Source organism: Aphidius gifuensis, linkage group LG6, assembly GCF_014905175.1.
Source record: "Aphidius gifuensis isolate YNYX2018 linkage group LG6, ASM1490517v1, whole genome shotgun sequence".
Classification (NCBI taxonomy): Eukaryota; Metazoa; Arthropoda; class Insecta; order Hymenoptera; family Braconidae; genus Aphidius; species Aphidius gifuensis.
In genome coordinates, this window is record NC_057793.1 from 10,931,027 (window position 1) to 10,946,756 (window position 15,730).

A 15,730-nucleotide genomic window follows, 5' to 3' on the forward strand; every position below is an offset into this window, starting at 1 on the left:
CACATGAATATAAGTTTTTCAATTAAAAAAATATTATGGTAATGATAAAATATAATTTTTTAATTACTAAATTAAGAAGGTATACTTGAGGGTGTAAAAATAAAATGTGCATTTTTCTTTTAATTTTTCAATTACTTTCAGTCTATACAAGGTGTAATTTTTTTATTTTTCTGCTTTGAGAAAAATATTTTATAATTAGGAGTTTGCAAGAAAATTAGAAAATCCAGTAAATTAACGAGTGCTTGTTTCAAAGACCTCAGAAAAAAAAAAAAAAAACTACACTCGAAACCAGACGTCGCACTCTCGAGGAATTCGTCAACTGTCAAAGGACAGTTTTATTCGTTTTAATCTTGAAAAAAGGAACTAAATTAATCAAAAAATTAATTACATCTAGTAAATTTATGAAAGACTAAGATTGAAAAATTTAAACAGCCACAGTATGAAAATATCTGTAAAAAAATAAATACTGATCACTTACAAGAATATGTAAAAATATATATTTAATTTATATTTTTTTTTTCGCTTATTTTATTATTTGTTTAAATTTAAAAGTTGATGAGATGTTTTTTTCAACGAGTTCATGAAATAAATATTTTTTTAATTAAATTTAATTTGAATTTAAATATACAAATAATGGTAATTTCCATAATATAAGAACCAATGGGTTTTTTGGAAGAATTTTTTAAATAATCATTAATTAAAAATTGCCTAAATTATTAACATTGAAAAATAAATATTTAAAATTAAAATATCTACATGATTTGTGTATAATTTCATAGAACTTTCATGGCTTTTCCAAAAACAGCTCCACTTTCTACACGACTTCTTTAATCGAATTTAAATTGTTTCATCACCATGACGGACATTAATCAAATTATACAAGTAATCAATAAAAAAAAAACAGAAAAAATGTTTCAAGTTGTATAGATAAAAATTTTGAATGCATGTTTTTTAAAAATTAAATTTATGTCCTAGTGAACTCGACAGGTGGCCTTGACTCTATCTTTTGGAGCTTTGAACTTAATGGTGTAACGAAATATGCGTCTTTGACTATGTTTTTAATATTAATAGGTTGGCATAACTAAAGGGGCTAATATAAGTATAGTAGGTTGCCTCTTGTTCGTATACTTTGCCAAGTCATTATACCGTGACCGTCAATTTCATAATAATTAATGTGTAGTTTATTTGAAAAAAAAAAAATATTAAAGAACATAGGTAATTCTTTAAAAGTCCCACGGATATTCAAAACACACCACATGTCTAATGAATGTATTGTTTTGCCGGCTGTCGTCGAAACTAAATCTACATTTTTGTTTCATGAATATGCATACATTCTACAACACCCTTTTTCCTTAAAAAAAAAAAAAACGTACTCACGGAATTTGAAAATTTCCATAAAATTTTACTTTTCAAATAACGGAATATTTGAATACTGCATATACTGATTTTTTTTAAAAAACTTTTATTTTAATTTGAATAGTATAACACCAATATTTATTGATCAAATTATTTTAAATTTTTTTTAATCAAACAATAAAAATAAAATTATTGAATAATTATCACTGTATTATTAAAATATATAATTTTTTAAATATTGACTAAAAAAGACCTCGAAACTCAGAACTCAATTACCATGTACGTGTCAAGTACATAAATAGATACGTCTGCTAATAATATCATCTGATGCTAAACACATTTCAAATAAAAATGGAGAAAAAAAAATTAATAAAATCAGAAAAATAACCAGTTCAAAATAAAAAAATATTATCGAGCGAATTGTACCATATTTTTAATCAAAATATAATTTATTTATTTAAATTTTTTTTATGTTTACCGAAGGGAAGATGAAGAAAGAATTATGTTTAGTAATTTTTTTTTTTTTTTCATAACACAATCACCAGGTAATATGTATGATAATAAGTGATTATGAAAGTATGAGAAGTAATATGGAAATAGAAACGCGTGCATGTATTACCTATATATGCATGCAAAGTGCGTGTACACATTATGACACAAGCACATGTCGATGTGCGTATGCTGATGTATATTATGTATGTAAAAAAAACAACAAAAAATAACGACTTAAATAACATTATTTCCAAGCATCTGCTGTATTTTTGTACCTGATATATTTTATACTGTTTAGTTTACTAATAATAAATGTCACTATATACAATATTGATTTATTTTATTTGTTTATAAAAAATACTAAACTGTTTTATAATAAAAACTTTTATTTAAATTAAGATTGATTTTATGTTGGACAGTTGAAAGAGACTTGTCAATTTATTGATGTAATTTCAAGACCACATACAAAATGTATATTTCCGTTTTTAATTAACAAAATTTATGATGAATAATTTATCAAAATTATTTCATCAGGAGAGACATGAATTAATATTTTAAAAAAAAAAAATACATGTAGATTTTTTTTATGTATATTTTTGGCACAAAAAAAATCAAGTAGGAATGAATAAATAAAAAGTTATTATTATTATTTGAATGAAAGTAGAGTTATTGTTCCTTACCATGTAATTGTGCCAGGGACTGGAGTGTACTGGCATTGCAGCTGATGAATCCTGAAACAAAAAAAAAAAAATACAATTAAACTCTGTTATTGATCTATAAGTATTAAATTTAAATTAAATATAAACGAATCAAATCACAGAAAATTCATCGATTGCCTGACTATTTTTTATCCATATAATGTCAAGAGCTATCTTATAAAGCATAATTTACTTTTTTTTTATTTCGTTCAACTGATATTATAAATCAAGCCATGTTTATTATCAAATATATTTAAAAAAACAAATTTTTTTATCAATTTTTTTTTTTATTTTTTTTTTTGGCACAAATTTAATTCCACAATGGAGCTCCTGGCGTTTTTGCTTCCGCAAAATTGAAATCAATATACTTTTCACCTCAAAATAAACAAAGTGAAAATACGAAAGCCGTAATTCAGCTAACCATAAAATTTTTTTTTATCCTCATATTTTTCTCTTCCAAAGAAAAATAAAAAAAGTATATTCAAACACTTCAATTCTTCTGGTATTAGTATTAAAATGACAACAAAAACTATAAATCATTTTTTTTTTTTCCTTTTAATTCGTTAACCAAAAACAAATTATAATAAAGTTTGAAATATTTAATCAAGTATATAATACACGATAAATGATTTTAATTGTCGATTAAATTACGGTAATTATTTGTATTTTAAATATATTTGATCATGATAATACTGAGCTCATAGAAGAGTTGAATGATCATATGAATAATTGTGATAATAATTATTGTTGCTAGTAAGTACAATAACTATATATTTTATAGATTGTAAAGATACGAGAAATTTTATGGAAACATAAGAAATTTCACTTTTTATGATTTATGGAATATTTAATATACAAGCAGTAACTGCAGAGTGCAGTATTCATAAGTTGATTAATGTTCCGAGAATTTTATATATGGTAATACATAATGTAAGATGTTTAATGCACTAACATGCATCAGTGTATCAATCTTTTGAATTTACAGTTTAGGGAGGAATCAACTCTCAACTCGTATCTTTGATTTTATTTTGTCTGACATTTATTTTTTTATGTGAAAGAAAATATCCATATTAATTGGTACTTGGTGTTTTCATAAAAGCTAGGTGGACACAGAATTTACACAAATAAAAAAGACACAATTTAAAACGACACAAATTAAATTCACACGTATTAATTAAACACATAAAAATATCACACTTATTATTCGATACAAAATAATTTATTTCAATTATAATCGGACACGTATTTATTGATATTCGACACATTAAAATAAATTAATTTGTATCGAATAATATGTGTAATATTTTTATCTGTCTAATAAAATACGTGTAATTTTAATTTAATCTTGCAGTTTTATATACGCAAAAAATTATAAATGAATTTTTAAAAAATGAGTTTAATAAAATAGGTAGTTTATAACTTTATTTAATTTAGAGGAATAACGATATCTACTCAAGTGCGACATTAATTTGATAAGTTGAAAAATAAAATGAAAAATTTCTTTTGGTAAATAAAAATAATAATATAAGTACTGCAAAAAATTGTTCAACTCAGCGATTCTTAACCTGTTGATGTAACTAGAAAATTGAAAATTCCTTTTAAAACCACAGACAAAATCGTTGAGATTTTTTTAATGTTTCATATTTTTTTTTTTTTCTTTAAATGAAGAAAAAAATTTAATTAAACTTTTTATATCTTCAGGGTTAATGACCACATATTTTTATTTTCATAAAAACATAGAAAAATATAAACGTAGTACCAGGATTTAAGTGAATTTATAATCGCAACAAAACAGATGCTTGCCGAGAAAAATAATGGTTTGACGTTCAACAATTTGCAATCATGGTACTGTCACTCCCATTGGCAATTTAAAATATAGCTATGTACAATATTCTTACAAGATGAAATAAAAAAAAAAAAAAAATCATGAGATGAGATATGAAAAGATAAATAAAAAAAAATATCTTCAACTTTTGGTAAATAATGCTAAGTAAATTTTTTCAAGATAATAAAAATAAATGTAAACATTAAAAATAAATACTGTCTACATGCTCATATTTTTTCATAATTTTCATTTTAAATAATTAAATAGTTATTTATGAACAATGTAACAAAAAAATGAAAATTACATGCGTTAATAAAAACTATAATAATTGTATTAATAAAAAGGCAAATAATAATAAAAAATATTTCAATTTTTTATTAGTTTAATTTTTATAAAAATTGATCAACTGATTAATAGTATAATTATTCCGTTATTGTGAATTGAATATTTTATCAAAATTGTTTATTGAAAAAATACTTGCAATTAAAACTCGTTTTAAAACAAAAACAAACTTATAAAATTTGTTTTACAATTGCAAACATCTGTATTTTGTATATGATAAATTTTATTATAATGTAAAATAGAATTTTATTAAGAATATTATTTTAGTTTGGATGCATGACATTATGTGCGATACAACTCGACATACGGATGTTCATATTAACCTATTTAGTTACATGTATTGCCACGTGCAATGTCCCCTACTTGCATATACAGAGTTCATTGGTTTTTTTTTTTTTTTTCATAAACGTTAACCAAAAATTTGAATAGAGAGAATTTTTACAAAATATTGAAAAATATTTTTATGTAATGCTTGAATATATATTACAGGTATGAATGGCTACACCTCGACTCCGAACCTGGCTGCGCTAAACCATCAACTCACCATACCCTTCCGTTTGATGAGCAAAGTAATAAGCTTAACCATATACGAGTTCCAATCACCTACCTCCCGAACTAGTTATGTAATATACTAATTAGTAATTTGTTTGGGTGTGCAAAAAATAAAATAAAATTAGAGTTGAACCATCAATTGCATATGAAATTTCTTAAGAATATTTTTTTTTATATTTTATTGTTCAAAATAAAGTATTGTACTTCAACTGTTTGGAAATTGATCTCGAATTTATTTTTTAACTTTTACAAATGAAATTATTTTTTAAAACACAAACTTTTTATATGTGCACTGAGAAAAAATGTTTTGTTTTAAAAACAAATATAATTTTTAAAAGTCTGATTTTATAAAAAAAAATTTTTAATTTTTAATTATATAAAATATTTGTTATTTACTTTTTAAATTAAATATCATTTCTCTTTTTTTTTTTGAAGACTTTGAAAAAAAAATTATTCAAATAATTTTAATTTTACAAGAAAAAAATATAATTTTATAAAATAATAATTAATTAAATATTCACATGAAAATATGTTAACATTTTTTGACTGAATTTTTAATACCGTAATATTATTTAATTTATATCAAAATCGAAAAAATCATTGACAAATAAATTATCAAAAAAAAATTGAAATAAAAAAAACAATGACAATATGTTTAGAAAATTTTAAACGCTGTTTGACATATCTAAACTCGGCCAAACGGAAATTATTTGATGCGCACGCGCCTTTCAATAGTTACAACTACATTTTATCTCACAATAGGTCACTTCCCACGTTTTATTCTCATCAATATATATTATATATATATCTCCATTCATCCATGTCTATGTATATCAGTATATCAACAAAATTCAATGTTTTTCATTAAACATAACAAATTCTCTCATGGAATTAATCCTCACTCCTTTTTGAAGTAATTTAAAATTTTCTATCCAAAAGTGCATAAATTAATTTCAATTAAGTACCAAATGAAAATAAATAAATAAATAAATAAACTATCATCAATCTTGATTTTAATTTTCATACAAACAACGAAGTTAATTGATTTTATTGCGTCAATTGGATTAAGAAACTTGGAAATAAATAAAAAATATTTTTTGTTGAATAAATAAAAGTTGGTGAATGAGTTGTTCAGTAAATTATATTCAAAAAAAATTTATTTAAATGCATAAGCAAGTTTTTTAATAAAAATTAATCGAATGTGTTTATAAGTATACACCTATAATTGAGATGGGCCAACAGCACAAGTGTATAAATACATATAATAAAAAAATAATGAAATAATAATAGTGTTGAAAAAGTCTGAAATCAGCATCTGGAACATCATAACACATATATGCTTTTCTATTTAGGGTGATTGATGTGGGAGTGAGTAAATATAGCTGGGTCTGCCAAGGACAAGACGAAGAAATAAAAGAGATATTGAAAAAAAAAAAAAAAAGCAATGGAAAAGAATAGACAGAATTATGATATATATAGACTGTGGTTGTTTGTAGTATAGCAAAAGGATTCAGGTAGGGGCTACGCATGTCAATTGGAGGGCATTCAACTATCGATTTGTCCGGGGCTCGTTTGCTTTTACTCTTTTTCTCTCTCTAACTCTGGCAACGTCCGAATTCAGTGCCTTAAAACTATGACTATTCAGGCCCTCGGATTTTTCTATTTCACCAAGTTCGTATATCCTCTACTCACTGTCTATTTGATTGAGTCGATTTGATATTTTGCCTATCACCCATTCTTTCCTTTACAGTTTCTCAGTTGAAAGTTTAGATCTTACGCAGTGTGCCATAACCATTACTGGGTATGAATAATGAGCAGCAACTTTTTATTGCTGAATTGTCCCTCACTGACTTTTATTATTTTGACAAGATTTTGTGACTTTTTATGAAAATCAAGGTGGAATTTTTTTGTTTTCTTTTTGGAATAATTAAAAAACGGTGTAAGCATAATGAAACTTTGCAGATATAGAAGTCATGATTTTTGCAATTAATAGAACAGAAAAATGATTCATCCTTAAGGTAGTCGTGTTCCAACTCAAATAAATATGTAAATAATCTGAAAATTTGACAGAAATACTTCGATCCATAACGAAGACAGCTGATGAACTGCTGAAATGGCTGCAGCTTTTCGAAACTTTCAGCAAGTTTTAATACATAAAATACAAAAATCGAAACGAAGCTGTATGATAGATTTCTGTTATTAAGGAGGTTATGCACAAATTCATTGCGGGGGTTGCAGGGCACTCCTGACGTCACAGACAAAATTGAGACTTGGCTACACTGTAAAAAGATAAAGTGTAAAGCGCATGCGCGTGTGTTTAATACATGCCATACGTTGCTACATTTCATTTTTGTAATGTTTATAATTAATTACTCATTGATTGACCGATCAAGATATGAAAACTTTTTGCGCGATCAATAAAACGCAACTTCTGGGAAAAAGACTAGATTTTAGTTATTGGTCATGACAAAATTTATTTTTTCTGCATGGAAAATTTGGGAGTAAAAAAAAATATTATTTCACTTATGAAAAGCACGTTTTCGAAATGTCAATAAGCATTTTTTTTTAAAAATGACGACAATTTTTTTAGTGCCAAAAAGAGAAAATGAAGCCACTCTGTCATTCATTGGCCCAAAAGTAATTACTGCCAACCTTAATAAAACAAAATTTCTACTTCTTTTTCTGATTCAAAAAATTATTTTACATATTAATTATTATTGTATTATAAGATTAAATTATCTTTGATACATTCATGACCAATTTTTGATTTTGCAAAATTTATTTACAGTATATAATCAGGAATATTGTGCAAACAGTATAAAAAAGTATAGGCCATATTGGGACTAGGAACAGGGGCGAGTTTGAAAAAAAATTATGAGGGTCGATGCTCGTGGGACACTATCGCACACTCAATACACAGGGCTGTCATTCACAGATGACACTGCCCTTCATGTATGTATACTTTCAAAAAGTTAGTTTGTAGCTTCGCCGATAGAGGCAAGGCAAATACTTTTATTCCCAATGAAATCGAATGTTCGAGTAAATTAATTTTTAAAAAACCAAGCTTCAAACCTGACAATTTTTATCCTATAATATGCCCTTCGTTGTGTTTCGATTAATTGTTTTTTATTTCGATGCCCTACTGTCGTCCAATAATGTCTATTTATATAGATGCGAATCGTATTTTCCACAAGTCAAAGTTAAAAGTATATAGTCAAATTTGAAAATTAATATAAAAATAACGAGCTTTCTATTAATTTTCAAAAAATTATATAAAATAGAAAAGTATTTCAAGGATTAACTGTGAAAATTTCAAACATTTCTCATAACTGGTTAAAAATTGATAGAATCTCTTAAATGAGCGAGCGAGGTAGGTGATGATTCCTAATATGAGTTTGACGGTTCGATACGAATCATTGCTTTCATTTTTAAAAATAACTGCTCGAAAAGTTTTCCATCAATGCTGCTATATAATAGGCTCATTTAAAATATTGTATTTAAATTTACAGGTTATTAAGGCCGATATTGCAAAAATATTTATTATTCATCAGCTTTCAAACGTAGACAATCCCTAATTAAGTTAGCATTTGCAATGACAATAAATAAGAGTCAAGGACATATATAAAAAAGTGAAAATCGACCTTCAAAAAAACCTGTTTTAAGCAATTAGATTTTGACAGTCACTGCGAATTTTTTTAGGAGAACAGCGTTAAAAATTATGAATATATATAAAGAGGTATACTCGGAGAAAATAAATAACTCAAAGACGCGTAAAATCAATTCAAATTGATTTGAGTATAATTTCTAAAATTAATTTTAAATTTTTTGGATTTAAATAGAATATTACTTTGACTATTGAAATATAAAAAATTAATATAAAATCATGGCATATATGCTACAGTAATTATTTTATTATTTATACTATTATATGTTTATTTACTTGTAAAATTTAACCGTTTTTTTATATAATCGAAATTTGTTAAATTTAATTATAGAATAAGGCTGTACATTTCACAAATTAGTGATTGGCACTTTTAAAAATCTTTGACCGGTTTACGAACGAAAAAAAAAATTATACTCTCGCAATAAGGCCGTTTTTTCTGGTCGAACTTGTATATGTATATACATTTTATTCAAATTCAAACTTTCTTCGTTTAAAAACAAAAAATAATATAATATAATCGATAAAATTGAATAAAAAAAAATAAATATCGTGTGAGATTAAAAAATATAAATAAATTGTTGCACTGTTGAGTAAATTTAATTAATTTTTTTAAATGACGACGTAGTATTTTTCCAACATGTGGTATTATTTTTCGTACAATAAATAACAAATTTGAAAGCGTCAATAATAAAATCAACTGACACAAATCAAGCAAGCACAACAATAGTTGAACATTGAAAAAAAAAAAATAATAATATACAAATAAAAATGTTGTCCTAAATTCTCAAAGCCATAATACGACTCACTACCAAGCAGCAAAAAAAAAAAATACAGAAAGTATAAAATACACGTAATTCATTATAACATTACGTAAAAATTAAATTAAAAAAAAAATTAAATAATCATTGTTATTATAATCACAACAATGTCATCATCATTATTCATTTAATTAAAAATAATAAATATACAGCTATATAATTGAAAATAATCTTCTATTTCCTAATGATCAAAATATAAAAAGGGACAAAAATAAAAAAAAAAAACATAAGAAAAACATTGTGTAAAATCAATAAAATGCATTTGTAGTACAGAAAAAATAGAGAACATATAGAGAGGGAGAAAAAAAAAGAGAGAGAGAGAGATAAAAGTATAAGGAAAAAAGAAGGAATATGATAAAAATATGAAGTCTTTCGATCGATATGGGTAATGGGGCTGAAGCTGCTGAAAATGGGGTATCGTCATTGAATGGATCAGGAAGAGATGTGGAAGAAAAACTACGTGTGAGTAAGAGAAAGAGAGAGAGATAGAGGGTTATGAAGGGAGAAAGTGGGGGACACACTACAGCAGGTTTATATCCTTTCGTGGGGTGCAAAGTTGCGCAGGTCAGGCCAGGTCAAGGCACTCTCTTGCGAGCGCCGAGCGTTTCGTTACGTTTCGTTTGGTTTTGCTGGCACGTTTTGTACAAAAATAGAATAAAAGTTATAAATTGAGGTAAAATAAGACAACAATACAAACAAATATCTTTATAAACGAAATACCATATATTATTATTATTATTATTATTATAAACTAGACAGTAGCCAATTGTAGAGAAAAAAAAAGAAAAATCATTTGACCTCAAATCAAATGATATAAATGACGATGGAGTGAGACAACAATGCAACCTCGAATACAACAACAAATCTCCCGTATACATGTATATATAAAGTGACATATATTATTGTTATTATTAATGTACACAATTAATAGTAAGCTGTAGTAAAAAAAATTGATAATTTAATTAAACCTACCTACATAGTAAAAATATTTAAATGAACTTAAATGAATAGTTAATGAATAATAAAAACAAATTAATATTGTTTAAATGAAAACTATCAATTTAAATAACACGATTCAAGTATATAAAATAATTTTTATATGTATTATATTTTTTAAAATAGGTTCAATTTCAGTTATTTTAAAAATTAAATATAATTAATGTATCGTTAATTAATGAAGTTCATCAAAGTGTTGTAAAAACAATGAAATTGTTTGTTTTATTTACAAGTTTATGACCTCAAAAATTAACGATAAGTATTCTTTGAAGTATAATTATTAATTATTATGTAACTTTTTAGGTATGGTTCACATCATTCAGAAATTCAAGTGTTTTTTTTTTTTTTTTTTTATGAAAATAAGAAATTTCATCATCACAACTAAAAGTTAAAAATAAACAAAAAAAAAATTGTATTGTATGATGAAAAAAAATGACACAAAACTTGATAACGCAATCGTATAAAAATCTTCATATTCATATACAGGGTGTTCCATTGTGATGGTGGTGTCTAAAAAAATGGCCAAATTGAAAAAAAGTTCAGACAAAAAATAATTAAATTGAAGGGGGACATGCACTGGTAATTTATATATATACTTATTATAAAAATAACATTGACACGAAAGGAAATTAATAAAAATATTAAGAGAAAAAACTAGCTCTACTTATAGTAAAATATTTTTTTAAATAGATCGCGCGCAATGGTTATATGTGCGTGTTTAAATTTTTTTCGCCTCAAGGCCTTTAAATAACAACAATAATATTTTCAGTATATATATATATATAATCATGACGAGGTAATATTGATTATCACATTGATGCAAAAAATAAATAAATAAAAAAGCATAGAGGAAAAAATGAACATAATAAATTCAATATATCAAGTGAGCATGAGGTGACACATAAATAATTTCATTAATATTACTTTGAAGACGTTGAGAAATTAAAAATAAATAAATAAAATATAACTTAAGTTTTTTTTCAGACAAAAATTTAAACAATTTGCTTGAATTATAATGATATTTAAATAACTGCACCTTTGTTGAAGACTGAATTGTTCCAGGAGTAGACATCACCAGTCGGTGTTTCCGGTGGTGTTGTGCCGTAAGCCCTAAACATATTTTATTGTTTCTTTTTTTTTTTTACACCGGATGTCGTCCTCAAATAGTTCCGGTTACTTTATTTTTTACTTATAATTCAAGTAAAATCCTTCCATATATATATATCAAACAATATTCACTTTTAATTTTTTTTTTAGATATTTAAAATCCTTTTTTTTATTTTGTGTCTAATTGCGTCATAAACATACACACACCCTCAAAAAAAAATTAAAAAAATTACTTATTATTATTTTTTAATAATAAAACACAAGTTACGAGACTATTGAGTGGCCTTGGTTATAACCGAGAAGAACTTTGTTACGACACTACTTTTTTTTTTTTTTTTTTTTGTTTTTCTCTTTATAAAATGATTGGGGTCCTCGGATCGCGTAACGTCGCAAAAATTCACAAACTTATTACAGAATTTTCTCTTCACTATATGTATTATCAGTTAATTATTAATCAAAAGAAAAAACAATACGATAATTTTTTGAAATATTTTTTTAATTAGGTATAATATTATTATTATTATTTGAATATATATCTTTATTGAATTTTTTAATTAATAAATAATCAAGATATTATTATTATTATTTTATTATTTGCACTTGATGTTTCGTTTTCTCTTGATGCATATTTAGCTCTCGCTCCGATTTACCTTATTCTCAAGGTGACCTCCCACCACTTTTCCGTAACCACGAGGTGGCACATACACATGTAAACAAACACACACGAACATGCAAAAATACTTGCTAACTTGAGCGCAAACGTATGTACACACTGAACAAAATATAATTTCGCAAAAATTAAAATAAAAAAAATACTATTGATATATAAAAATAACACTTTATATTATTATTTAATTAAAAAACGGCTGTAGATTATTATATATTTGATATTTCACTATTTAAAAAAACTTTTCTATACGTATTTTAATTGCCTTTTGCCCACGTGCCTACGTCAATGTATACGTACTATGTGATTATGAATTTTTTTATGAATCAATAAAAAATTAATTAAACTACTATTAAATAATTATAAAATTTATTTAAAAAAAAATATATATATTTATAATATAAAAAAATAAAAAAGTAAATTTATGTTCTCACTGTAAAATTTTTGACTATGATTTAAAATATTATTTAATAATAGTAATAATAATTATTTTGTTGATATTTAAATATAGATATATAAAAATATATTATGAAATAAATTTAACTGTGTTCAGCTCGAGGTTTGGTAAAGGAATGGCGGCATGACGATGGTCTCCCCTACCCTCAGGCGTGGGAGTCATCGGGATTCTCGGTTGGTTCACCAAGTAGGAGATATGAAGAGGAAGGGGAAGAAATTGCTTGTTACCATACCCCCCGCCGTCATTATTTCTCGTGTTGCTGAGACGATCACAGTGCATACTGTACAGTATGTACAATATATATATATATATGACCAACAGCGCCATCAGCAACAAAGAGTGGAGAGCTGACATAGCTCCTGTGAATATCTTTTTTTTTTTGTTTCTATCTCTCTTTCTCATTTTTTTAACATCAATCTTTATCGTTTTTTATTCATATATATATACAAAAAGTGTATACTTTGATCTCTACTAACGAGCAATATATATATATTTTTATTTGTTATCCTAGTGTGTATGTGTGTTTGTATATGTGGTTTTTTATCAGGATGACTGTATGAAAAAAAATAAAATAAAGAGGAGATGGAAAACAATTTCGTGGGGGGGAAGTCGTTTCGTTTTACTATATACATACTACTATACTACTATACACTGATATTGTTTGGTATGCATGAGTTGTGAGTGGGGTCGGGCGGGGTCAGGCAGATGACACTTTGCCTTGGTATGACTGAGATAAATGTCATACAATTTAATATTAGTAAAACAAAGATATAAGCTGGAAAGAATTCAGTGGTATATCAATGATGATTTGTTTCTTTTTTTTGTCCTTTTTTTTACCTTTTAGTTATAAAAAAATTGAACTCGTTGTTTGGAGTAAAAATTTAAAATTTTTTTAAAATCAACCAGAGTTTTGTAATTTATATTTTTTAAAATATAACTTTATTCTACGTTTAATAATCATAATACGTGGGTATTATATTACAATTTTTAGTAAAATAAATAAATTTTTTTAAGAGCCCAAATGTTATGTACATTTAAAATATAATTTGCATTTATTTAATATCAAGTTTTATGAAGGTTATTTGTTTTTTTTTTTTTTTTTTTTCAAAGATTTAAATTATAAAATGTTGTTTAAATAGTTTTTATTATGTTAATATTTCGTGTATTACAATACGATGGTAAAATAAAAAAAATAAATTTAAACTTATTAAAATACTGTTGAATATAATTTGATATTTTTTTTAACATTGTGACAAAAGGTAAAACCATTATCAGAAATATATTTTTATCAGGAATAAATTGTTTATACATTTATGTTTTCGGTATGTTAGCTTTGAGTATAAGAGTGTGACAGAGCTAACAAAAAATAATCATAGCACTTGGGCTCTTTTTTTAAAAAAAAAAAAACTTGTAAAACGTGATCTTTGCATTAACATAGACATACATTTATGTATTTTCTGTATACAAAAGATAAATATATATATCGAAATTCACTCAAAACACATGCGGTAAAATATTTTTCAAAAGATTTAAGATGAATAAAAAAAGGAGATTTTGTAAAATAATCAAAGTCAAGGGCGTGAATTATATTATATTTTTTTCCAGCTCCTGTTTACAATAATTGGTATCATATTATAGTCAGTCAAAATATTTCAATTACTTCCGGAAGTAAATATATAACTTTTTTGATCAATTTATATAATAAACATATAAGCAAAAAAGTTTCAACCTTATTATAACATGCTTATATATGAACCTCTTAAATTTTATCGAGTCTTATCACAATATATCTCTTTTTTTTACAGAAAAAATTTTGCAATTTTTTTTTCTATATCTCTCTACATTAGTCTAAAACTGGTTTAGTTCGAGAAGAATCAAACTGGGCTAATTTTGGAGCAACGCAGAAAAATATGGATTGTGGAATAACTACGAAGAAAATCCAGAGAATATTTTCCATCAAAATATGTACGTGCTAATGACTGAACCAATAATTTGGAATTATTTTTACAATAAGCATGTAAAAAGTTTAATGAAAAAAAATGTCTTTTTTTTTTTTTGTATAATATGTACATGTTTTTTTTTTCTTTTTGCCAACTATATGTGTTTCAAGACAACCAGCAATCTGATAATACAGCTCAAGGCTGTCTGCTTTAGCGTCAGTGCAATAAAACATAAATATACAATAAATAAATGTAATGGAGACACACAAGTGAAGTAACATTAAATACATTAGATAAATGTCAATTTGAAAATTTAAAAAAACCGTGAAAAATCTCAGTAGATATATCCCAATCACAAATATTAACTTTAGATGTATCTTGCAGAGTTCAATGCCTTCTGCTGGCCTTTCCCCTTAATATTTTTATTTTTTTTTTGGTCCCCTTGTATTACAAAATTATCCGCCGAGGTGATACCGGGTGCAGCATGGATATATATACTAAAAGAAATAAAAAAAAAAAAAAATGATTCACTTGGGTTCGTTTCATTAGACAGTGTGTTATGTATATGTATGTAAGTATTTTTATATTTGTACGTGTATAAATGACGAAAACGAAAGAGAAAGTATAAAAAGGGGAACCCCCTTGGTCGCACACGCCAGTTCATATAATAATATCTTTTCGCCTCCCTCCCCTACTTTTTTTTTTCCCTTAGCAGACATTTGTGCCAGACACCCCAAAATATCATCTGACCGATCTGTTCCGCCCCAATCAGTAAAATGCATGCCATTCAAAAAATCGTAAACCTCAAGTTGTTTT

At 25.5% G+C, this 15,730-nt stretch overlaps 1 protein-coding gene across 2 annotated transcripts in view; it reads right to left on the bottom strand.

Moving 5' to 3' along the window:
* The window catches only part of LOC122859464 (cytoplasmic polyadenylation element-binding protein 2-like), a 67,885-nt gene that overhangs the window by 19,600 nt on the left and 32,555 nt on the right, over window positions 1-15,730 (bottom strand). For both annotated transcript variants that reach the window (XM_044163066.1, XM_044163067.1), the window contains exon 3: window positions 2,529-2,579. In XM_044163066.1, the coding sequence (XP_044019001.1) occupies window positions 2,529-2,579 (51 nt within the window). The remainder of the gene's footprint in view (window positions 1-2,528; window positions 2,580-15,730) is intronic.